Source organism: Chiloscyllium plagiosum, unplaced genomic scaffold (genome assembly GCF_037043375.1).
Source record: "Chiloscyllium plagiosum isolate Xiang-an unplaced genomic scaffold, Cpla_swu_hap1 HiC_scaffold_5, whole genome shotgun sequence".
Taxonomy (NCBI): Eukaryota; Metazoa; Chordata; class Chondrichthyes; order Orectolobiformes; family Hemiscylliidae; genus Chiloscyllium; species Chiloscyllium plagiosum.
The window spans coordinates 112943337-112969268 of NW_028270143.1; the positions used below are offsets into that span (position 1 = coordinate 112943337).

At 43.8% G+C, this 25932-nt stretch overlaps 1 protein-coding gene across 5 annotated transcripts in view; it reads right to left on the bottom strand.

Annotated features, from left to right (window-relative positions):
- Positions 1–25932, bottom strand: part of dpp6a (dipeptidyl-peptidase 6a) — a 1528415-nt gene that overhangs the window by 57350 nt on the left and 1445133 nt on the right. For all 5 annotated transcript variants that reach the window (XM_043690726.2, XM_043690729.2, XM_043690724.2 and 2 more), the window contains exon 17: positions 17217–17264. In XM_043690726.2, coding sequence (XP_043546661.2) covers positions 17217–17264 — 48 coding nt within the window. The remainder of the gene's footprint in view (positions 1–17216; positions 17265–25932) is intronic.

The window sequence follows — 25932 nt, forward strand, 5'->3', positions numbered from 1 at the left end:
CCAAACAAGCCAAGAGCTGGCGCTGAGTGTGCAGAGCTTGCAATTTGTTCATTGGCCGTTTGGTAAATTTGGAGAAAGTGAGGCCTACAGATGCTGGAGATTAGAATCGAGAGTGTGGTGCTGGAAAAGCATAACAGGTCAGGCAGCATTTGAGGAGCGGGAGTTGACGTTTCGGGCAAAAGCCCTTCATCAAGGTTTGGTAAATTTACTGATGGGTTTCTTCAGAGCAAGAAAGAGCAGTGTTCTTGATGTCACAATCGTTGACTGTCTGCCTCTGTTCCATGGTTACATCTGTGCCTGGATCTCCTTGGTTATGGGAGCATGCAGTACCCGCTGGTAACCTTTCGTGATAGTTGAGCACCGCCGGGGTCGAAATGCAATACCTCCCCTTCCAAAACCATTTTTTATATAGTAACCCCTTTGTATTTTCCTCCTTTTTTGATATTTTTGTTACTGTCGCCCCTGCCCTATGTTTATTAATTGGATTATTTGAGTAGGTTTCTTTATAACAAACAGGAGCTGGGTCCAAGCACTGAGGATGTCACCTAGACAGGGGACGAAATGTCTGCAACACAAATTCCCAGCTCGGCGAACAGAACCACAACAAGGAGCTGGGTCTTTCCCCAGTGCGGGATTGGTTTCTGGATGGGGAAAGGCTCCAGAACGGACAGATGGAAACTGGTATTTGCGTTAAACCACAGATTTACCATAAATCATATGGAGTCATTAAGTGGCTGCAGAGTTGCTGTCATCTGCAGAGATGTGCTCCCCACTGACAGTTTTGGAAAAATCCTATCACATTATTGAGCAGCCAATGTACTTGCTTCAAACACTAAATGCAAACAAGTCATTGGTTTAATGTATTAGAAAGGTTGACACATCTGTGCAGTACCTCTTAGGTTACGTTCATCTAAGAATATGGAGCTAGAGTAGGCCATTTGGCCCCTTAATATGGCTTTAAACTGCTGTTGGAAACTGAGGGCTGGACTCTCACTCCAATTTGCCGCCGGAAAGAGATATTGAGAATGCTGCACTGACCTGATTTCTCACTGGTGCTAACACCTCATTTCCCTTCCTATCACAATGCTAATTCTGACTAGCAATCTCAGTTGATCCTGCTAATTTATCTGGACAGGTCTGGGTCAGTAGGGGGAAGGGTTCAGAGTTGCGGAGAGTGAAAAGTAGGGCAAGTGAGAATCTTCTCTCCCACTTATTATCTTTGGTGTGAGTCACAATTCCCATCAGTTAGTAATTATTGTGCACCCAGACCAAAGATCATTGATTTAATGCCTACTCTGGGGTCATGGTCACTTAATCCAGCCTGACACCAGGTGGCGATCTTGGGGAGTGTTGAAATGCTGGCATCAATAGTTTGTTGATAAGAACCAAGGCACAGTCGCGTTGTCAATTGGATACGAGATACCCCTATTTTGAAGAAGAGCAGGCACGTTCTTCCCATGCCCTGGCCAAAATGTATCCCTTATTCAAAACAAAACCAGATTGCCTGGTCATTATTACATTGCTCCGCATAGGAACTTGCAGTGTTTATACTGGTTACTATTCCTTACATGACAAAACAGAGTACAGTTATACTCTTTCTATGCATCCCATACAGACACTGCTCTCACACTGTGTACTGAGGAAAGGTCACTGGACCCAAAATGTTAACTCTAATTTCTCTTCACATATGCTGCCAGACTTGCTGAGGTTTTCCAGCAATTACTATCTTTGTTTTGGACACACTGCACTCCATGTATACGATCTGTACACACAAATCTTGGTTTACGCAATTAGGCTCGTGCACACAGACTGCTCTCCACGTAATTAACCCTGTACACATGGACAACTCTCAATATCATTAACCCTGTACACACGAACTGCATTCCATGTAATTAACCCTGTACACATGGTCTGCTCTCCACGTAATTAACCCTGTACACATGGACAACTCTCAATGTCATTAACCCTGTACACACGAACTGCATTCCATGTAATTAACCCTGTACACATGGTCTGCTCTCCACGTAATTAACCCTGTACACATGGACAACTCTCAATGTCATTAACCCTGTACACACAAACTGCATTCCATGTAATTAACCCTGTACACATGGTCTGCTCTTCACGTAATTAACCCTGTACACATGGACAACTCTCAATGTCATTAACCCTGTACACACAAACTGCATTCCATGTAATTAACCCTGTACACATGGTCTGCTCTCCACGTAATTAACCCTGTACACATGGACAACTCTCAATGTCATTAACCCTGTACACACAAACTGCATTCCATGTAATTAACCCTGTACACATGGTCTGCTCTTCACGTAATTAACCCTGTACACATGGACAACTCTCAATGTCATTAACCCTGTACACACGAACTGCATTCCATGTAATTAACCCTGTACACATGGTCTGCTCTCCACGTAATTAACCCTGTACACATGGACAACTCTCAATGTCATTAACCCTGTACACACAAACTGCATTCCATGTAATTAACCCTGTACACATGGTCTGCTCTTCACGTAATTAACCCTGTACACATGGACAACTCTCAATGTCATTAACCCTGTACACACGAACTGCATTCCATGTAATTAACCCTGTACACACAGACTGTGCTCCACGTAATTAACCCTGTACACATGGACAACTCACAATGTCATTAACCCTGTACACACGGACAACTCACAATGTCATTAACCCTGTACACATGGACAACTCACAATGTCATTAACCCTGTACACATGGACAACTCACAATGTCATTAACCCTGTACACATGGACAACTCACAATGTCATTAACCCTGTACACATGGACAACTCTCAATGTCATTAACCCTGTACACACGGACAGCTCTCCACGTAATTAACCCTGTACACACGGACAGCTCTCCACGTAATTAACCCTGTACACATGGACTGCTCGCCACGTAATTAACCCTGTACACATGGACAACTCTCAATATCATTAACCCTGTACACACGAACTGCATTACATGTAATTAACCCTGTACACATGGTCTGCTCTTCACGTAATTAACCCTGTACACATGGACAACTCTCAATGCCATTAACCCTGTACACATAGACTGCACTCCAAGTAAGTAATCCGGTACACACAGAGGGCACTCCTCATAATTAACCCTGTACACACGGAGTGCACTCCACGTAATTAACCATGTACACACTGAGAGCACTCCATGTAATTAACTCTGCACACACGGAGTGCATGCAACATAATTAACCCTGTACACACGAACTGCAATCCATGTAATTAACCCGGTACACACAGTGTGCGCTTCATGTAATTAACCTTGTAAACACGGACAGCTCTCCACGTAATTCACCCTGTACACACGGACTGCTCTCCATGTAATTAACCCTATACACACTGACTGCACTTCATGTAATTAACCCTGTACACACGGACTGCACTCCATGTAATTAACCGTGTACACACGGACTGCACTCCATGTAATTAACCCTGTACACACGGACTGCACTCCATGTAATTAACCCTGTACACACGGACTGCACTCCACGTAATTAACCATGTAAACACGGACTGCTCGCCATGTAATTAACCCTGTACACACTGACTGCACTCTACATAATTAACCCTGTACACACGGACTGCACTCTACGTAATTAACCTTGTACACACGGACTGCTCACCTCGTAATTAACCCTGTACACACGGACTGCACTCCACGTAATTAACCCGTACACACGGACTGCTCTCCATTTAATTAACCCTGTACACACGGACTGCACTCCACGCAATTAACCCGTACACACGGACTGTTCTCCATGTAATTAACCCTGTACACATGGACTGCACTCCACGTAATTAACCCGGTACACACGGACTGCTCTTCATGTAATTAACCCTGTACACACTGACTGCACTTCATGTAATTAACCCTGTACACATGGACTGCACTTCATGTAATTAACCCTGTACACACGGACTGCACTCCACGTAATTAACCCGGTACACACGGACTGCTCTTCATGTAATTAACCCTGTACACACTGACTGCACTTCATGTAATTAACCCTGTACACACGGACTGCACTCCACGTAATTAACCCTGTACACACGGACTGCTCTTCATGTAATTAACCCTGTACACACTGACTGCACTTCATGTAATTAACCCTGTACACACGGACTGCACTCCACGTAATTAACCCTGTACACACGGACTGCTCTTCATGTAATTAACCCTGTACACACTGACTGCACTTCATGTAATTAACCCTGTACACACGGATTGCACTCCACGTAATTAACCTTGTACACACGGACTGCTCACCTCGTAATTAACCCTGTACACACGGACTGCACTCCATGTAATTAACCCGGTACACACGGACTGCTCTCCATGTGATTAACCCTGTACACATGGATTGCACTCCATGTAATTAACTATGTACATACAGACTGCCTTCCCTGTAATTAACCCTGTACATATGGACTGCTCTCCATGTAATTAACCCTGTACACACAGACTGCATTCCCTGTAATTAACCATGTACACACGGACTGCTCTCCATGTAATTAACCCTGTACACATGGACTGCACTCCATGTAATTAACCCTGTACACACAGACTGCCTTCCCTGTAATTAACCATGTACACACGGACTGCTCTCCATGTAATTAACCCTGTACACATGGACTGCATTCCCTGTAATTAACCATGTACAGATGGACTGCACTCCATGTAATTAACCCTGTACACACAGACTGCCTTCCCTGTAATTAACCGTGTACATATGGACTGCTCTCCATGTAATTAACCCTGTACACACAGACTGCCTTCCCTGTAATTAACCGTGTACATATGGACTGCTCTCCTTGTAATTAACCCTGTACACACGGACTGCACTCCATATAATAAACCCTGAGTCTAGATTAGAGTGGTGCTGAAAAAGCACAGCAGGTCAGGCAGAATCCGAGGAGCAGGCAAATCGGTGTTTAAGGCAAAAGCCCTTCATCAGGAATAAATCATATGTAATTCACCCTGTACACATGGTCTGCACTCCATGTAATGAACCCTGATGCTGGTAAAGATACAATATTTAAAAGACATTTGGACAGAAAGAGGAAATGAATTGGAAAGGTTTCGAGGAACGTGAGCCAAATGCATGCAAGTGGGACTGGTTTATTTTGGGAAACTTGGTCGGCAGAGATGAGTTGGAGCTGAGGGTCTGTTTCTCTGCTGTATGACTCTATGACTGCACTCTATGTAATTAAACCTGTCCACTCACACCACACTCCATATAATTAACCCTGTATACATGGACTGCAATCTTTATAATTAACCCTGTACACACGGACTGCACTCCTGTAATTAACCCTGTACAAAGACTGTACTTCTTGTACATAACCCTGTACACTCTGATCTCCACCTCCATATATGTAACCTCATACATACAAACTGCAATCCAGATGTACAAACTTATACATAGTGCCTGACCTCCATAGTATCTCTATCTCTATTGGCTGAAAGTAGATGATGATCTCTTTCAATAACGCAGTTTGTGTCTCCTTCACATTGCTGAACACTTGTTCAGTTGTGGAGTTTAAGCAAGAGTGTTAGCTGGAACGTGTACGCGAGAGTAGTGCCACTGGTGTGGTCTCTGCATCGCCGGCTGATTGACATCATGATTTGCCTAGGCTGCGTTTCCAGCGTAGCTACCCTCCACATATGCTTAACACACTCAGCAAAATGCTCTCCACTGCAGCGTGCAGATCCCATCCCAGAGGCAAAAGAAAAATAAAACTCTGCACAATTTTGTGGCTTCTTTCTGTAACTTCTGTGCATACTGACTGCTTTCTATGTAGATACATGTTTGATTGGTCATCTGCATCCTACTCACTTCCTAATCAAAGTAGAAAAATTGCTTAACTCATTGGAGCATTATAATAATAGATGTCCTTTTTCTGAGTGTTCTCTTATTTCCTTACTTACACACTTTTAATTTATTTTTGCATCTATTAGGAAGTTGTTTTTTGTTCTGTAGATGCTCAGTCAGTTCATTAACGCTGGGATCTAACAAGTGGTTAGCACTGCTGCCTCACAGCACCAGAGACCCAGGTTCAATTCCCGCCTCAGGCGACTGACTGTGTGGAGTTTGCACATTCTCTCTGTGTCTGCGTGGGTTTCCTCCGGGTGCTCTGGTTTCCTCCCACAGTCCAAAGATGTGCAGGCCAGGTGAATTGGCCATGCTAAATTGCCCGTAGTGTTAGGTAAAAAGGGGTACATGTAGGGGTATGGGTGGGTTGCACTTCGACGGGTCGGTGTGGACTTGTTGGGCTGAAGGGCCTGTTTCCACACTGTAAGTAATCTAATCTAATCTAATATTCTCTGCTGCAGCTCTATTGCAGTTTGAAACGTGGTTGATTTTACAGCTATTACCAGAACATGGTTTGCTAATTTGCTTGATTACAAATGAAAGGAAATTTATTCCCACTCTGATCATATTGTCACTCCACTTGAGTTACAATTCAGAAAACCCAGCTTGTTTGGTTTGGGTTGATTCCAATTATTTATTGAGAACTTCTGATTTGTTACTGCCTGCAACGAGCAAAATAAAAGTTCCTTTGTTGCATATCCTGGGGAGATGTAAACCCATCTCAGAGATTTAAAGGAATTATTTGAGCTCCTTACACCATAGCGCAACTCAAGATAAACAGGTTAGACTTAAAATATCATGACTCCATCGTTAGGAGAAATGCTTTCGTATTCTGTATATTCTGACTTGCCATAGGCACCACATGAACATGGTGTCAAAGTGTGCAGTTGAAATTGTGTGGGCTGTCAAAACTGTAAGAGAGCCAGCTACTGTAAGGAAGGATTATAATTTTCACTGAGGGTTCAGTCAGAGGAGCTGTGAAATTTCCAGGGGCTGGTGCTTGGAAATAAAAGGTGCAATGCACAGACTGCTGGATATGTCATGTTCCACCTGAGTGTGTTTTCGGCTTGGATTTTGACCTGGTGACAGTGAAAAAATAGCAGTTTATTTCCAAGTCAGGATGGTGAGCGGCTTGAAGGGGAACTTGCAATTGCTGGTGTTCCCATGTATCTGCTGCTCTTGCCCTTCAAGACAACTGCGATTATTGGTTTAGGAGGTGCTGTCTACGGAGCCTCATCAGCTTTTACAGGGCAGTTTATGAACAGTATGAACTGCTGCCACTTAGTGCTGAAGGAGCAAATATTTATGGATATGGTGTTCAATACTGTTTATTATTGTTAAGCAGCACTCATCCAGGCAATTTGGAACGTTCTGTCACACACCTAACAAGTGCATTGACGATGGTGGGCAATCAGGAGATGAGTTACTCACTGCAAGTTTCATAGCCTCTGATCTGCTCTTATAGCTGCAGTACTCATATGGTTAGTCGACTTCAGATTCTAGATGAGGGTAACTGTCAGGATATTCATAGTGGGGTGCTCAGTGCCGGCAATGCCACTGAATGTCAAGGGTCAGATTCCCTCTCATTGGAGATGGCCATTGCCTGGTACTTTGTGTAATGTAAATGTCACTTGCTATTTGTCAGCCCAAACTTGGACATTGTCCATGTTTCGCTGTATTTTGGGCACCGATTGCTTCAGTATCTGAGGAGAGGTGAACGGTGCTGAACATTGTGCAATCATCAGCAAACATCCTCACTTCTGACATCATGATAGAGGGAAGGTCATTGATCAAGTAGCTGAAACTACCCTAAGGAACCTGTCTGCAATGTTTCCTATATATTGCAAACAGAGAGAAATCTTCAATAAGTACAAAATTCATTGCAAAGTGTTTTGGGATATCCAGAAAGATCCTGTATTTTTTTTTCCTTTGTTCATTCACAGGCATCACTGGTTATGCAGCATTTATTGTCCATCTAACAGTTAAGAGTCAACAACCACCGTGGGCGGCACGGTGGCAAGTGGGCGGCACGGTGGCACAGTGGTTAGCACTGCTGCCTCACAGCGCCGGAGACCCGGGTTCAATTCCCGCCTCAGGCGACTGACTGTGTGGAGTTTGCACATTCTCCCCGTGTCTGCGTGGGTTTCCTCCGGGTACTCCGGTTTCCTCCCACAATCCAAAGATGTGCAGGTCAGGTGAATTGGCCATGCTAAATTGCCCGTAGTGTTAGGTAAGGGGTAAATGTAGGGGTATGGGTGGGTTGCGCTTCGGCGGGTCGGTGTGGACTTGTTGGGCCGAAGGGCCTGTTTCCACACTGTAATCTAATCTAATCTAAAACCACCTTGCTGCGGGTCAGGCGTGACATGTAGGCCAGACCAGGTAAGGATGACAGTTTTTTTCCCTAAAGGACATCAGTGATCCAGTGATGGGTTTTTTCAACACTCCAATTCATAGACATCATTAAACTCTTAGTTCCAGATTTTTATTGAATTCAAATTCCACCATGACAGGATTCAAACCCAGGTCCCCAGAACATTATCTGGGTCTCTGGAATAACAGTCTAGTGATAATACCGCTAGGCCATTGCTTCATCAATGCCAAACACATGTTATTTTTGTACATGTTCACTTTTTGTAATTCAAATCCTACTTCATATTTATTTTAACACTTCTGTCTGAGCGTCTCTAGACTGATGACTTACTTCAAACATTTAATCAAACTTTTCACACTATAAAAAGAATTGGGAAAAAACTGTAAACATTTCTGTGAACAGATACATCCAGATCTTAAAATAATTTCCACTGGTTCTCTAATGATCGCTGCAGCTCAAGATTACAAACATCATAGCAGCTTGTGCGGAATCATTTCTTGCTGATGAGTCAGGAAAGTGCTAAAGATGCCACTAGGTTAGCACAGCCAATCCAGTTCCTTGACAAAACTAATAATCCAGAGTTCAAATCCTACCACACATGTTTTCAATTTGGATTTTTTTTAAGATCTGGAATTGCTAATAGTGATCATGACGCTGTCAAATTATTGCAAAAACCCAACTAAAGCATTTCAGGAAAGAAAGTTTAAAGTTCCTATCCAGTTTGCTCATAATTGACTCTGGTGACTGGGAATCTTAGAGGTATAGAAATGATTACATAAAAATATAAGGAATAGGAGAGGGAGGAGGCTACTCGACCCCTCAAGTCTGCCCTGCCATACCATAATATGATGGCTGATCTGCTCAAGGCCGCCACTTCTTATAGCCCTCAATTCCCTGACATTTCAGAAATCTGTCTACCTCTTTTAAATACGTCCAGTGAGCTAGCCTCTCTGGGATAGAACATTTCAGACACCCACTACCCTCTGGGAGGAGAAATTCATTTGCATCTCAATTTTAAATGAGTGTTGCTTTAGTCTGGCTTGAGATTCCCCAACTAGTAGAAACATGTCAATGCATAACCCCCTTAACCCAGCACATAATCTTGTACGTTTCAATAAGATCACCCCTCAATCTTTCAGACTGTGATAAATCAAGGTCTAAACCTGTTTAGCTGTTCTTGATAAGTCATCCCCCTCATCCCAGGAGTCAGGCTGATGGATCTCTTTTGAACTGTTCGTCCATCTCTTCCTAAATACAGGGACCAAAACTGCACATCATACTCCAGGCAGCAGCTCACTAAAACACAGTACAATTGTAAGAGCAAATTTCTATTTTTAAACTCCAGCACCACTCCCAACCCTCAGCAATAAAGGTCAAAACTCCCTTTGCCTTCTTATTGATGCTACTATTTTAAACTCAAGAAAAATCCAGATCACTCCACGCTGTACTCTTGTCTATGTTTTCATTCTTCCGACCAAAGTGAATGACCTCACGTTTTCCAACATTAAGCTGCATCTGCCACGATTTTGCCCACTCACTCAACCTATTTGGAACCTCTTGCAGATTCTGTATGGCCTCCATTTTATATATTTTTGTATCATCGGTAAATTTGAATACTTTATACTCTGTTTCTTTTCCAAGTCATTAATATGGACAGTAATCAAGGGCACAGACTATTCCTTGTAGCACTCCACTAGTTACACTTCTGCAACCTTCAGAAAAACCAATTATTCCCAACTCTTTGTCTTCTGTGCATTAATCAATCCCCAATCCATGCTTGGACATTACTCCCAATACCATGAGCTCCTGGCTTGTGCAATAATCATTCATGCGGCACCTTTTCTAACTGCCTTCTCTGAATCCAAGCACATCAAATTGATCAGTTCTCCTTTAACAACTCTGCTACAAGGAACTCAACGTAGACTTATCAAATATGATTTCTCTTTCACAAAACTATGTTGACTCTGTTTGATTATGTCAAACTTTTCTATTGCTTCCTTAAGAATGGACTTTAATATTTTCTCTACGACAAAATGTTGGCGCACGGAACGAGGCTACTGATCAGCTGACAGTAGAATAACATACTGCATCAAGAATTTATCTATTCACACTCCCTGCACATTTCCCTTAGCCCTGCAAACCCTTTATGTCTCTCAGGTACTTATCCAATTCCATTTGAAAGCCACAGTTCAAACTGTCTCCTCTAACTTCACAGGAAGAAATATTAGTAAAAGCTGTGAATGATACACACTGGTCTGACTTGTCCCGCTCCACAACGGCCAGTATGCTCACTTCCAAGTATCACTGTGTTTGCTTGTTTGTTTTCTTCCCTGAGTTTTCAGCAAGTGTATTGGAGATTGTAGCCACTTGCTGGTGTGAGGGGTGTTTTTGACAGTCACCAAAAATCTGTGCCCTCCATTTCTTGAGATTGGTTGCTATTGATCTCTCTATCTCCCGAAGCCTTTCATGGGGAGGCAATGGTCTAGTGGTATTATTGTTGTTAATCCAGAGTTGCAGACAATATTCTGGGGGCCCAGGTCAAATCTCATCACAGCATATGCTGGAATTTGAATTAAATTTTTAAACAAATCTGAAACTCAATGGTGACCAGGAGTCCATTGTTGGGAAAAATCTATCTGGGTCACTACTGTCATTTAGGGAAGGAAACGGCCGTCTTTACCTGGTCTGGCTCCACAGGAGCTGTACAGGAGCTGTACAGGACATTGGTTAGGCTGCTTTTGGAATGCTGTGTGCAATTCTGGTCTCCTTCCTATCGGAAGGATGTTGTGAAACTTGAAAGGGTTCAGAAAAGATTGACAAGGATGTTACCAGATTTGGAGAGTTTGAGCTATAGGGAGAGGCTGAATAGGCTGGGGCTGTTTTCCCTGGAGCCTCGGAGTCTGAGAGTTGACCTTGTAGAGGTTTACATGTGACTCCAGACCCACAGCAATGTGGTTGACTCTTAGCCTCCCTTTGGGTAATTAGGGATGGGCAATAAATGCTGCCTAGCCAGCAACGTCCTCATCCCGTGAACAAATAAAGAAAGAAAATTCAGAATGCTTCTGATAAACCTTCTTTACACCTCTTCTGATCTAAACTAAAATTATTTGAATGTGAACATAGGACATTTCGTTAGTAATTTTGCAGATGACACCAAAATTGGAGATTTAGTGAACAGCGAAGAAGGTTAACTCAGATTACAATGGGATCTTGATCAGATGGGCTGGTGGGCTGAGAAGTGGCAAATGGAGTTTAATTTAGATAAATGCGAGGTGCTGCACTTTGGACTTATACACTTATTAATGTGTTGTTGAACAAAGAGACCTTGGAGTGCAGGTTCACAGCTCCTTGAAAGTAGAGTCGCAAGTAAATAGGATAGTGAAGAAGGTGTTTGGTATGCTTTCCTTTGTTGGTCAGAGCGTTGAGTATTGGACTTGAAATGTTATGTTGGAGCTGTACAGGACATTGGTTAGGCTGCTTTTGAAATGCTGTGTGCAATTCTGGGTCTCCATCGGAAGGATGTTGTGAAACTTGAAAGGGTTCAGAAAAGATTGACAAGGATGTTACCAGATTTGGAGAGTTTGAGCTATAGGGAGAGGCTGAATAGGCTGGGGCTGTGTTCCCTGGAGCCTCGGAGTCTGAGAGTTGACCTTGAAGAGGTTTACAAAATCATGAGGAGCATGGGTAGGGTAAAGAGACAAGATCTTTTCCCTAGGGTGGGGGAGTCCAGAACTAGAGGGCATAGGTTCAGGGTGAGAGGGGAAAAATATAAAAGGGACCTAAGGGCAACGTTTTCACACAGATGGTGGTATGTGTATGGAATGAGCTGCCAGACGAAGTGGTGAAGGCTGGTACAATTGCAACATTTAAAAGGCATCTGGATGGGTACATGAATAGGAAGGACTTAGAGGATATGGGCCAAGTGCTGGCAGGTGGGACTAGATTAGGTTAGGATATCTGGTCGGCATGGACGAGTTGGACCGAAGGGTCTCTTTCTGTGCTATATATCTCTATGACTCTATAACCCCCTTCAAAGCATGAGCTGTTAGTGATTCAAAGGGAAGGCATCCCATCTGTTCAGGACAATAAATGTCAAACTTACCCACATGTGGAAACGTAGTTTTTAAAAACTAGGCAATTTTGAAATTGTCCAGGGCTTTATGAGCCTGCTCGCTATGAAAAATGGAATAAAATGCTAATTGACACATGGGATCCAAAGGGCTTCACTCACCCTTAGGTTTATATCAGACAGTGCAAGATCGGTACTTGATACTTTCGCATAAAATTCACTCTGCTGCATTAACTTCAATCACAGTGCAAGAGTTTCATAGGATTGTCTGATAATATTCATTGTTATGACAGCATTAATATTGCATGCATAGTTTCACCTATTTTCCATGGAAGCTGAATGATTTATTCATGGTAACATCTAAGCAAAATAGCAAAAACAGCTTCTTTGTATTAGCTCTCTGGATTTGAGAGTGGAGGCTACATTAAATATCCATCTGAGTTGCCCCCAGGATAAGATGGACCTTTTCCTAAGTTGTACTTAGGATGGAATGTCTTTGCAATTTAAAAGAAAAATCACACGATGTAGATTACTGACTATGCCAGCATTTATCTCCCATTCCTAACCAACCCCTTTGTAATGGATCTGGAGTCACGTGTAGGCCAGACCAGGGTAAGCACATTAATGTCCGAAAGGACTTTAGTGAACCTGATGAGTTTTTACAAAAATCCACAGTGGTTACATGGTCAGCCAGCTTTCTATTCCACACATCAACTGGATTCAAATTTCCTAATCTGCCGTGGCAGGATACAACTCACATTCGCAGAAAATTACTAACCGATCTTGCGGATTATCAGACGAGAGTGTGGTGCTGGAAAAGCACAGCAGGTCAGGCAGCATCTAAGCAGCAGGAGAATCAACATTTTCTGATGAAGGGCTTATGCCCAAAATGTTGATTCACCTGTTCCTTGGATGCTGCCTGACCTGCTGTGCTTTTCCAGCACCACACTCTCGACTCTAACCTCCCGCATCTGCAGTCCTCACTTTCTACTTGTGGATTACTAGTCCAGTAACATCACCACTACACCAGCATTTCCCAGTAGATGCATGTTAAATTAAATCAGGATAAAACTGGAGGAACATAAGATATAGGCGAAGAATTAGGCCATTTGGCCCATCAAGTCTGCTTCGCTATTCAATCATGGCTGGTATATTTCTAATCCTATTCTCCTCCCTTCTCCCCATAACTCTTGATATCCTTACAAATCAAGAACCTACCTAGCTCTGTTTTAAATACACATCAATGACTTGGCCTCCACAGCCCTCTGTGGCAATGAGTTCCACAGAGTCACTACCCTCTGGCTGAAGAAATGCTTCCTCATTTCAGTCCTAAAGGTTCAGCCCTTTACTCTGAGGCTGTGCCCTCAGATTCAAGTCTCTCCTACTAATGGAAACATGTCCTCCGCCTCCACACCATTCGGCCTCTCAGTATTCTATATGCTTCAATCAGATCCCCCTCTCATCTTTCTAAACTCCATGGAGAACAGGTCCACAGTCTCATATGACAAGCCCTTTATCCCTAGGATCATTCTTGTCAACCTCCTCTAGACCAACCCTTCCAATGCAAGCACATCCTTCATTAACTATGGAGCCAGTTAACATTTCAGATGGGCTTTAAAGCAGAGTGACTGCTTTTATAATTTATTTTGTTTTCTGTTTCTCCACCCTCTATTCTGCAAATTAGAGATTTATTGAATCATAGAGTCAGATAGCATAGAAACAGACCCTTCAGTCCATGCTGACCATGTTCCCAAACTAAGCTAGTCCCATCTGCCTGTGCTTGGCCCATATCCCTCCAAACCTTAACTATTCATAAACGTATCCAGATATCTTTTGCAACTGTACCAAAGGAAATCCATCATTTCCTTTGGTAGTTCAGTCCACACACGAAGAACTCTGTGTGAAAAAGTTGCCTCTCACATCCTTTTCAAGTATTCCTTCTTTCCCCTTCAAAATATGCCCTCCAGTTTTGAGCTTCCCCACCCCCTAGGGAAAAGACCCTTGTCATTCACCTTTTCTGTGCCTCTCATGATTTTATAAACCTCAACCCTCTACGCTCCAGTGAATAAAGTTTTAGCCTTTCCAGTCTGTTTTTATGTCTCAAAACCTTCATTCCAAGCACCAACCTGGTCAATCTTTTCTGAACCCTCTCCAGACCAGAGCTGCACACAGTACTCCAGTAGAGGCCTCACCAATGTCCTGTATAATTTAAATGTGATGTCTCAACTCCTGTACTCAAAGGACTGAGAAGCTGGAGTTTGAATGCATGGTCATTGGGTTGCATGGATCATTTATGACACCAGCTAGTTACCCTGATTTGCAAAGACTTCAATTGTTCGAGTACTCCTTGATGTCACACTTGGTCATGGCTGCCTTGATAGCAAGGACAGTCACTCTCATGCCAGCTTCAAATTTCAGCTCCAGATCTCCTGATCCACAGCATTATGAGTGACATTTAACCGTTGTCCGATAAACGTATAGCCCACATCTCCAACCCTGCTTCAAAACAAGAACAAATCTCACAGCTAAAATTGTGGAATCTGTTAAAATAGCACCTTGTACAGTGCAGCACTCCCTGAGGACAGCACTTGGGTGTCAGCCCAGATCTTGTGCTCGAGTCACTGAATTGTATGTAACCACCTGAACCAAAGCTGACACCAATAATATCGGAAATGGTTGGCACGGTGGCTCTGTGGTCAGCACTGCTGCCTCACAGCACCAGAGACCAGGGTTCGATTCCAGCCTCAGGCGACTGTCTATGTGGAGTTTGCACATTCTCCCCCTATCTGTGTGGGTTTCTTCCACGTGCTCCAGTTTCCTCCCACAGTCTAAAGATGTGCAAATTAGGCGGATTAGCCAGGCTTAATCACTCTGCGGTGTCCAAGCCCATGCAGACTAGGTGGGCTAGCCATAGGAAATGTGGGGTTATTTCCATTATAATAGGGTGGGGTTCTGGGTGGGATGCTCTTTGGAGGGTTGGTGTGGACTTGATGGGTCAAATGGCCTGCTTTCACACTCTTGGGATTCTATGAAATGCAGAAAAGTCTAGCTTCTTGGATGAATATGTGACTGGTGTGGAATCAAACAGAGATGGTATGCTTGGTCTGGATCAAATTAGCCACAGAAGGAGTTGAGGCAGCACAACTGTCCACAATGTCTTTGATAGACAGAATCTGGCAGGGAACTCAATTCTGATTGCTAGCCAGTGATAGTGCGAGGAGGTTTCTCTGATTGAGAGGGAGAATTGCCTTTGTATTCCATTCTGTCGCATGCACAGCATTTTCTTCTACTGCTCTCAGGATGGTCACCCACACCAGGATCTCTGGCAGGGCATGTGGTAGGCACTAAACTACACCACAGCCTGATTCAGCAGCTTCTGGGTGGTGAGCTGTGAGAAGAAACTCAAAAACTGTAACAGTTAGAGAAGAAACAATTGTTGCAAATCAATGTCACATCGAACAAGCCCAGCCTTGGCATGACTGTAGTGCTGCCTGAACTGCTGTGCTCTTCCAGCACCACTAATCCAGAGATGAATGTAGTGCTGCCTGAACTGCTGTGCTCTTCCAACACCACTAATCCAGAGATGACTGTAGTGCTGTTGCATCTCTCGCTTAGGTTAAAACTTGTTTGAATTTGGCAATTTAAATTCACTGCCACAATTTGATGAACCACAGATCTGCATTTCACACCATTCTTGGGGCTGCACTTACAATGACATGCGAATGGTAGTATCAGCCTCAATAGTACAGCTGAAGAAAGATAGAAGTAGGACTCTGACCCTGTTATTGCAGAATTTCCGTCAGTTCATGCTGATTTCTTTTGTTTTTCCTCATCCCTGTCATACAAAGATCTTTTGTTGAATGCTGCGTCAGTACCACTCCTTTGAATAATACCTTCCTGTCCATTTCCAAAGAGAAACTTAGAAAGAGTAGGCCATTCAGCCCTTCAAGCTTGCACCATCATTGATTATAATGATGGCAGATCCTCCAACTCAACATCATATTCCCATTTTCTCCCCATTCCCCTTGATGCATTTAGTATTGAGAATCCATCTTTTTCTTTCTTAAACATATCCAGTGATTCTCAGCCTTCTGTGGTGAAGAATTTCACAGGTTGACCACAATCTGAGTGGAGATAGTTCTCTTCCGCCTACCTTGGAACCTGGGACCATGACCCCTTCCTCTGGTTCTCCAGCTAAAAGAAACATTATCTCTGCATTCAGACTGTCCAGCCCCTTCAGGATTTAAATGTTTCAGTGAGGTCCTCTCTCCTTCTTCTAAACTCCAGTGAATACAACCCAGTTGCCCCAGTCTCTCCTCAGATGACAAACTTGCCATCTCAGGTCTCAGTCATAGGAACATAGGAATGAGGAGTGGGAGTAGGCAGTTCAGCCTTTCGAGCCCCCTCAACTATCTAACATGATCATGGCCGATTCTATACTGGTCTCAACTCCACCTTCCTGCCTGCTCGCCATAGCTTTTTATCCCATTTTTCAACAGAGATATATCTATTGCATTCTTGATTCTGCCTCCACTGCACTCTAGGGCAGTGAGTTCTGTACTCACTCGTTAGAAAGTATATGTGTATATTTCTATGAAGGTATAACACGGCTGACAATATTGAGTGCCTTGAAGGGATAAATCCTCAGATTCAATTGAGCTGTCATATACTTCGTGAGCAAGTGTTCACCATGGAAACCAAGCATTTGCAATCCGAGAGAAAGTAAGGGAGTGACTGGCGGCTCAAAATACAAGTTGGCAGCTTGCCTGGCAGGGACAGAGAGCTGAGGAGACAAGCAGTCTGTCAAGTTAAGAGTCAAGGTAAAAGGTGACTACTTACTGTGACGATCACTGGTACTGTGAACTGTGACCCTTGGGACTCTTGGACCTGAGAAAATAAAGAAGATGGTTAATTGGTCAGATATGTGGAAGATGGTAAGAAAACATGGAGCTAAATTGGGCTTGCTCAGAACAGCTGTGTACGAGATCTGGATGGCTCATTTCAATGTCTTGTGCACACAGAAGATGGGGCAAATGTTCTCTCTGGCATGTTTTAATGACAATTACAAACACCACAATTAAAATTAGAGTTTGAATTTTTAAAAATTATTCATTTGTGGGATGTGGGTGTGGCTGGCTGGGCCAGCATTTATTGCCCGTCCCTAGTTGCCCTTGAGCTGCCTTTTTGAACCCTCAGTCCACCTGCCCTGGGTTGACCCACAAGGCCATTGGGCAATTAGAAGGTAAATAAACTGTTTCAGTGAATTTAAATAACTGTGGCATAAGTTGTTGATTGCACTTTCCAAGCCTGATGATTAGTGAACAGAAATAGTTCACACCTATGATTTCTTCAGACATGTTATTTTCCAAGATTTTGTAAAACCTACTGCTGTTCATCATATTAACAATTGAAGACTTAATTGGCCTCACTGGCACAGGCAATGATGGGTCAAATGGCTTGTATAAGATACCATCTAAACTTCATACAAGCCCTAACATATCAGGATTTGGAGGTGCTGGTGGTGGATCAGGGTGGACAAAGTTAAATATCACACAACACCAGGTTAATTGGAAGCACTAGCTTTCGAAGTGCTGTCTCTTCATCACCTGATGAAGGAGCAGCACCTCAAAAGCTAGTGCTTCCAAATAAACCTGTTGGACTATAACCTGGTGTTGTGTGATTTTTAGCTAACATATCAGGGAATGCTACATTGCAGAATTCATACAATTCTTTATATTTTGGTAAAGTTGCATGTGAACAGTGTCTCGAGGCAGCATGATCCCTGGTAAAAGAGGACTTGAGAATACTGGAGGGAATTGTGACTCCTATCGGACACTGAATGTGGATGGACTTTGGACAGAGTATAGCCTCTTGACCTTGAAATGATGCCACAGGAGTGTTATCACATTGGCAATTGATGCTTAATATAGAATGCTTCCCCTGCTGTTTTGACAGAGGCAAACGCTTCATTATTTTAAATTGGCTGAGTTCTGTCAAAAATGTAGGCAAAGGAAAATCTTACAAACGGCCTACACTTTTAAATGCTAATAGCTGAATTTATGTGCTTTAGTTATCCCTGCATATGGAATAAGCTTTTGGGCAGCATGTAATTTACAGCCAAGTCGTTGTGGGCAAATGGGAGGATCCAGTTCTCCCAATTATCTGAAAATCCTCCAGTTCTTCCACAGAGATGATGCTGCTACTGAACAGGATTGTGGCCAATAAGGAATAATGTGAGTAACTGGGAGATGGCCCACACCTCAGAGTGCACCACCAACACTGACTAGAAAACACCATTTTGGTGTTTGGTTTTAATTGACTCATGGGACATGGCTGACTGGACCAGCATTTATTGCCCGTCCCTAGTTGCCCTTGAGAAGGTGATGGTGAGGTGCCTTCTTGAACCGCTGCAGTCCATGTGCTGTAGGTTGATCCACAAAGCTATTAGGGAGGGAATTCTAGGATGTTGACACGACAATGAAGGAATGGCAATGCATTTCCAACTCACAATGTTGAGTGGTTTGGAGGGGAACCTGAAGATGATAGAATTCCCATGTACCTGCTGTCTTTGTCCTTCTAGATGGAAGCACTCATGGGTTTGGAAGGTGCTGTCTAAGGATCTTTGATGCATTTCTGCAGTGCACCTTGTAGATAGTAAGCACTGCTGCCACTAAGTGTCAGTGGTGGAGGGTTTAGATGTTTGTGGATGTTGTGCCAATCAAGTGGGCTTCTTTGTTCGGGATGGTGTCAAGCGTCTTGAGTGTTGTTAGAGCTGCACCCATTGAGGCAACTTGGGAGTATCACATCACAAACAAAATCAGAAATTGCTGGAAAATCTCAGCAGGTCTGGCAATATCTGTGGAGAGCAAGCAAAGTTAACATTTTGGGTCCAGTGACTCTTCTTCAGAACAGCCACAGTTCTTTCGTTTCTTATTTAATATTCCATCACACTCCTGATGCCTTGTAGATATTGGACAGGTTTTAGGGAGTCAGGAGGTAAGTTAATTGCCGTAGTATTCCTAGCCTCCAACATGTGCCTGTGTTTACATGGTAAATCCAGTTGAGTTTCTGGTCAATAGTAACCCCAGGATGTTGATAGTGGGGGTTTAGTGATGGTAACACCATTTAATGTTAAAGGGTGGTGGTTAGATTGTTTCATATGGGAGATGGCCATTGCTTGGCATTTGTATGGCACGAACGTTACTTGCCATTTAGCAGCCCAAGTGCAGATATTGTCCAGATCTTATTTCATGCAATTAAAGAGAAACATTTTGGAAATGAGCATTTCACAGAGCCCATTTCCATTTCTTTACAATGATGGCAAATGTGTGGATGCACATGAATATAGTAATGTCAATGCAGAGTCCTCCCGCAGAAAGCATTCCTTTTGATTAGGAAGCTAGTTTTCCTTTAAGGAGAATAAGCTTTCACAATGAAAATATAAAAGATAGAGGCAGAATTTCACAGTAGGGAGAAATCAACATGAAGAATCTTGGTTTCGAACCCCATTTAAAATTAAACCAACTGCTCCTTACGCAATTAAGGTAATAAAATGAGGTATAACATCCATGTTAGGCAAGATCAATGTTCATCAATATAAAGCAAGTGTGTTTATTCTGGCATTCACCCAAGGTCAGCTGTGCGATGCAGGTAAAGAAAATCACACTGCAGTCCAGCAAAGATTCAGATGATCTTCCTGGTCATTATTCTGGATGGTGCATCACTGGTGACCTCAAGCATTGACGTGAAACTTGAAAGGGTTCAGAAAAGATTTACAAGGATGTTGCCGGGATTGGAGGGTTTGAGCTACGGGAAGAGGCTGAATAGGCTAGGGCTACTTTCCCTGGAGCGTTGGAGGTTGAGGGGTGATCTTATACAAGTTTATAAAATCATGAGGGACATGAATAGGGTGAATAGCCAAGGTCTTTATCCTGGGGTGGGGGAGTCCAAAACTAAAGGGCATAGGTTTTGTTTGAGAGGGGAAAGATTTAAAAGGGATCAAAGGGGCAACTTGTTCATGCAGAGGGTGGTACATGTATGGAATGAGTTGCCAGAGGAAGTAGTGGAGGCTGGTACAATTACAACATTTAAAAGGCATCTGGATAGGATATGAATAGGAAGGGTTCAGAGGGATATGGGCCTAATGCTGGAAAATGGGACTAGATTAATTTAGAATATCTGGTCAGCATGGATGAATTGGACCAAAGGATCTGTCTCCGTGCTGTACATCTCTATGACTCTATGACTGCACAGAGTGTTCAGAGTGGGAAGTACTGCTGTGCACAGACCTCAATGAACTGCACAGCAGTAATTAAAGTAAAGGGGACTCCTGGCTCCACAAGGTCTGTCTGAGGCAGAAGTGAAGAGTGTGATGGAAAACCCTGCACATGACTGGATGAGTGCAGCTGTAGCAACACTCAAGAAACTTGACACCATCCAGGACAAAGCAGCCCGCTTGACTGGGATCATATTGATGACGTTAAACCCTCACTCCCTCCACCATTGATGCACAGTGGTCAGCGGTGTGTACCATCTACAAGATGGACTGCAGCAATTCACCAAGCTCATTCAGCAGCACCTTGCAAACCCTTGACCTCTAATACCTAGATGGATGGAGTTGCCAAGGACAGCATTGGCACATTGGAAGTCCAACACCCGGAAGGTTTTCTGCAAACCACACACTGTCCTGACTCAGAACTAGTTGGCCGCTCTTAATCTATTATGGAGTCAAATTCCTGGGATCCGTACTTTAAGAATGTGGCTCATAGAAGCACAGAGATGTACAGAATAGAAACAGATCCTTCGGTCCAACTCATCCATGCCAACCAAATATCCGAAATAAATCTAGTTCCACTTGCCCACATTTAAGACCATAAGACATAGAAGCAGAAATTAGGCCATTCAGCCCATTGAGTCTGCTCCTCCATTCAATCATGGCTAATAAGTTCTTCAACCCCATTCTCCCAATTTTTCCCCGCAACCCTTGACCCCCTTGATACTTAAGAACCTACCTAGCTCAGTCTAAAATATACTCAGTGAGCTGGCCTCCACAGCCTTCTGTGGCAATGAATTCCATAGAATCACCATTCTTTGGCTGAAGAAATTTCTCCTTCTCTCCGTTCTAAAAGGCCTTTCCTTTACTCGAAGGCTGTGTTCTCAGGTCCTAGTCTCTTCTACCAATGGAAACATCTTCCCTAAATCCACCCTGTCCAGGAAATTCAGCACTCTGTAAGTTTCAAGTAGATTCCCCTCATCCTTCAGAACTCCATCGAGTACAGACCCAGAGTCCTCAAACATTCCTTATATGTAAAGTTTTTCATTCCTGGAACCATTCTCGTGAACCTCTTCTGAACACGCTCCAGGGCCAGTGCATCCTTCCTGAGTTCTGGGGCCCAAAACTGCACACAATACTCCAAATGTGGCCCTTATCCCTCTAAACCCGTCCTATTTATATACTCATCCAGATGCCTTTTAAATGTTGCAATTGTACCAGCCTCCACCACTTCCTATGGCAGCTCATTCCATACACGCACCACCCTCTGCGTGAATAAGTTGCCCCTTCGGTCCTTTTTAAATCTTTCTCCTCTCACCGTAAACCAATGCCCTCTGGACTCCCCCAACCCAGGGAAAAGACCTTGTCTGTTTACCCTATCCATGCCCCTCATGATTTTACAAGCATCTCTCAGGTCACCCATCAGCCTCCGACGCTCCAGGGAAAACATCTTCCCCTTCCCAAGGGAAATCAGGGATGGGAACATCCCACCAACAAATGTAAAAAAATTTGGATTTGGCTTAATTAATTTTTATCCCCCACACTTCCCAGTCATGATTAGCTTCATATGCAGTCTAAGAGAATTGCAAATCGGAGGGCAATTATTATTTTTCTCATGCCTCATTCAGGTGGATTGATGGTTCAAACGAGACGTACTGTTCGGCAAACTGGGTGGTCCTATTTAAAGAGGAACCTTTCTTGCTCATTTTCACCTTTTAACACATTGGGGTCAAATTCAATGCTGGTTCCTGCCTGAAAATCTAAATATACAAAATAAAGAGGGGCAGAAATTGGGTGCAAAGGCACAGGATGGAGAGCTCATGATTTTGCCATCTGGTCCCCAATTAAGTTTCAGGCAGGCAGAATGAAGAACAGCCTTCCTGCTCAGAGGCCAGTTGAGTTTTCTAAGTGCCAAATAATGGCATTGCCTCTGGACTTTGGGTGGGGTGTGTGTGGGGGGAGGTTCGCGCTATGTGGTGAGCCACTGGGTACACCTTAAAGGAGCTAAGCGGAGGGATGTTTCTTTCGAGTGGTACCTGATTAGGGGAGGGGAGGCGGACTTATCAGCAACAAGGCCTTTAGACTGATGCTACATCCATCCCCCAACCATCAGAAGCAGGGCCTGACTGTCTGACCCTGGTGAATCTGCCCCACTAGAGAGGCCCTCGGGTGGTGCTGTCAGGACAGGAGAGATCCTCCAGCTTTTGCCCCATCAACAGAGCTGGGAGCCAGCGCTCTCACCCTATAGGACCCAGGTTCCCCAAGACTGACCACTTAAGACTGGGTTTTAGTTGTGCCGAGGCTCCCACAAATGATTACAGTGGGACTGGCACTGGCTCTTCAGCTGGGGGAAGGGCACACTGGCGTGACCATTCAGCCCAGCCGAAAGTTTCGAATTTCCATTTTCCCGTATGTGCATAAAGCTATTTCCTAATTTCATTCCTGAATGGCGTTACTCGAATTTTAATTAATTTACTTCAACCAGCAAGTATATTTTTCCTCTGTATCATTTGGTTCAAAACCTTTTGTAATTACAAACCCATCAATCAAAAGAGTGTGAGAAGGCCATTCGGCCCTTTAAATCAGTTGATAGAATCCCTACAGTGTGGAAGCAGGCCATTTGGCCCATCGAGTCCACACCGACTCTCCAAAAACCAAAAATCTCACCCAGACCGACCCCCTTACACTCTCCCTGCATTTCCCATGGCCAATCCACCTAGCCTAGACATTCTTGGACTTTGGGAGTAAGTCCCCATAGACATAGGGAGAATATATAAACTACACTCAGTCAATTGTCCAAGGTTGGAACCAAACACAGGTCCCTGGCGCTGTGAGGCAACAGGAGAAAGTGAGGTCTGCAGACGCTGGAGATCAAAGCTGAAACTTTATTGCTGGAACAGCACAGCAGGTCAGGCAGCATCTAGGGAACAGAAGATTCGACGTTTCGGGCACATGCCCTTCTTCAGGAATGGCTCATTCCTGAAGAAGGGCATGTGCCCGAAACGTCGAATCTTCTGTTCCCTAGATGCTGCCTGACCTGCTGTGCTGTTCCAGCAATAAAGTTTCAGCTGTGAGGCAACAGAGCTAACCACTGAGCCACGATACAACATGGTCATGGCTGATCCTCTATCTCAATGCCATCTTCCCACTTTCTCTCCAGACCCCATGTAATGTATTCAATATCCAGAAGTCAGTCTGATGTATTGCACAACCTTGTTACTCAACAGAATATATGTTGAGTTTATACTTTTGCTTTTCTGACTTGGTGAAGTATGACTGCTTAACAAGTATATGTTCAATTTCAAAATGCATGGATAGCAAACACTGATTTGTCTAGTCTCCTGCTTTTGATTACTGATTTTCTAATGCTTACATCTTGTTTTACCTAATGTACAAATTGAATCTTATGCACTGAACTTGTCAACTACAGTACTTCATCTGCTGACTAACAAATCATTTTGGAATATATCACCATCCCATTAAAGAATCTCATGGTCTTCTCCAGGGAGAAAGTAATCAATAACAAGATCGCTGCACCTCTGTTAGAAAACCGACATTGCTATCTCCGAGTACCAGACATTCAAATAAATTACAAAATGCCACCGACAGTTTTGGCTCAGTCTATATCTGCAGGGCCTGCAGGATGTATGTCATTTATGTCAGCTTGTAGCTGAGGGAGATAGGGAAGGAAGATGCTGTCATGTCACTTGAAATGCAAGCTGGAGATCACACTGAAACCCGTCCGCTCAGAGCTTTCTAGTGTTGTACTCCTGTAATTGAGCAGTGGGAGGCAGTCTTCCAAAGCGAGCATTTGTGAACTCATTGTGATCGCATTTAGCAGTGCTGCCACAGTCATAATTAACCACTCAGAATCATTTACAGGTTAGCCAGCTTCAGCACGCTATTAGATTACTGACGTGGGAAGGCTGAAACAGGACGTGGCTTAGTGGGACAACACAAGCTTTTAATGACCGGAGACCAGTTTGCCAGAGGCCAGATGGACAATGGGGTAGGGTTGGTGGTGATGTGATGGGGTGGGGGTGTCAGGCAAGGCTATCAGTGAACAGGCAGTGAGTAGCCACTTGGACTATTGATAACTTATCAACAAAAAGTTCCTAAGCAGTGGGCTATGACACTGATGAGATCCCTGGGATGAGACTTTTGGGGTCACAGAGTCCAAGGTTATAATGGTGGCCATAGAGTGAAGACTTTGTCGGGTGTTTCTTAGGACAGGCTCCCTGTTGGCTGTGGAAGTGCTGTCTTGTGCCAAATAATGGCAGGATAGCCTTCCTCTAGTCTAGGAGAAAGTGAGGTCTGCAGATGCTGGAGATCAGAGTCGGAAAGTGTGGTGCTGCTAAAGCACAGCCAGTCAGGCAGCATCCGAGGAGCAGGACAGTCGACATTTTGGGCATAAGCCCTTCATCAGGAATGTGGGGGAGGGGAAAGGGGCTGAGAGATGGATAGGTGGGTGGGGCTGAGGGGGAGGTAGCTGGGAAGGCAAAGGTAGGTGGAGGTGGGGGGGCGATTGTGATAGATCAGAAGGGAGGGTGGAGCAGATAGGTGGGAAAGAAGATGGACAGGTAGGACTGTTCAAGAGAGTGGTACTGAGGTAAAGTTATTTTGATGCTCTGATTCTGCCTGGTCATGGCTTAGTATCACCTTTATAAGAAAAACACTTCTCAAACTAAGGTCCAAGATTCTATTAGCCTTCATGTGTTCACTTTTAGCAATCTGTGGATGGTCCACTCCACCACATTCTGTTCCTCCAAACCCCCTTCCCCTCTTCCATACCAATGTCTTTTCAGGAAGGAAACTGCCATCCTTACCTGGTCTGGCCTACATATGACTCCAGACCCACAGAAATGTAGTTGACTTTCAGCTGACCTCCGGGCAAATTAGGGATGGACAATCATATCTTAGGGTACAACAGGACCTTGATCAGATGGGGCAACGGGTTAAGAAATAGCAGTTGGTGTTTAATTTAAAGAAATGTGAGCTGTTGTATTTTGGTAAGGCAAGCCAGGGCAGGAATAATGCCAGAAGACTGGAGGATAGCAAATGTCCCCTTGTTCAAGAAGGGGTGTAGAGACAACCCTGGTAATTATAGACCACTGAGCCTTACTTTGGTTGTGGGGAAAGTGTTGGAAAGGATTATAAGAGATAGGATTTATAATCATCTAGAGAGGAATAAGTTGATTTGGCATAGTCAACACGGTTTTGTGAAGGGTAGGTCGTACCTCAGAAACCTTATTGAGTTCTTTGAGAACATGACCAAACAGGTGG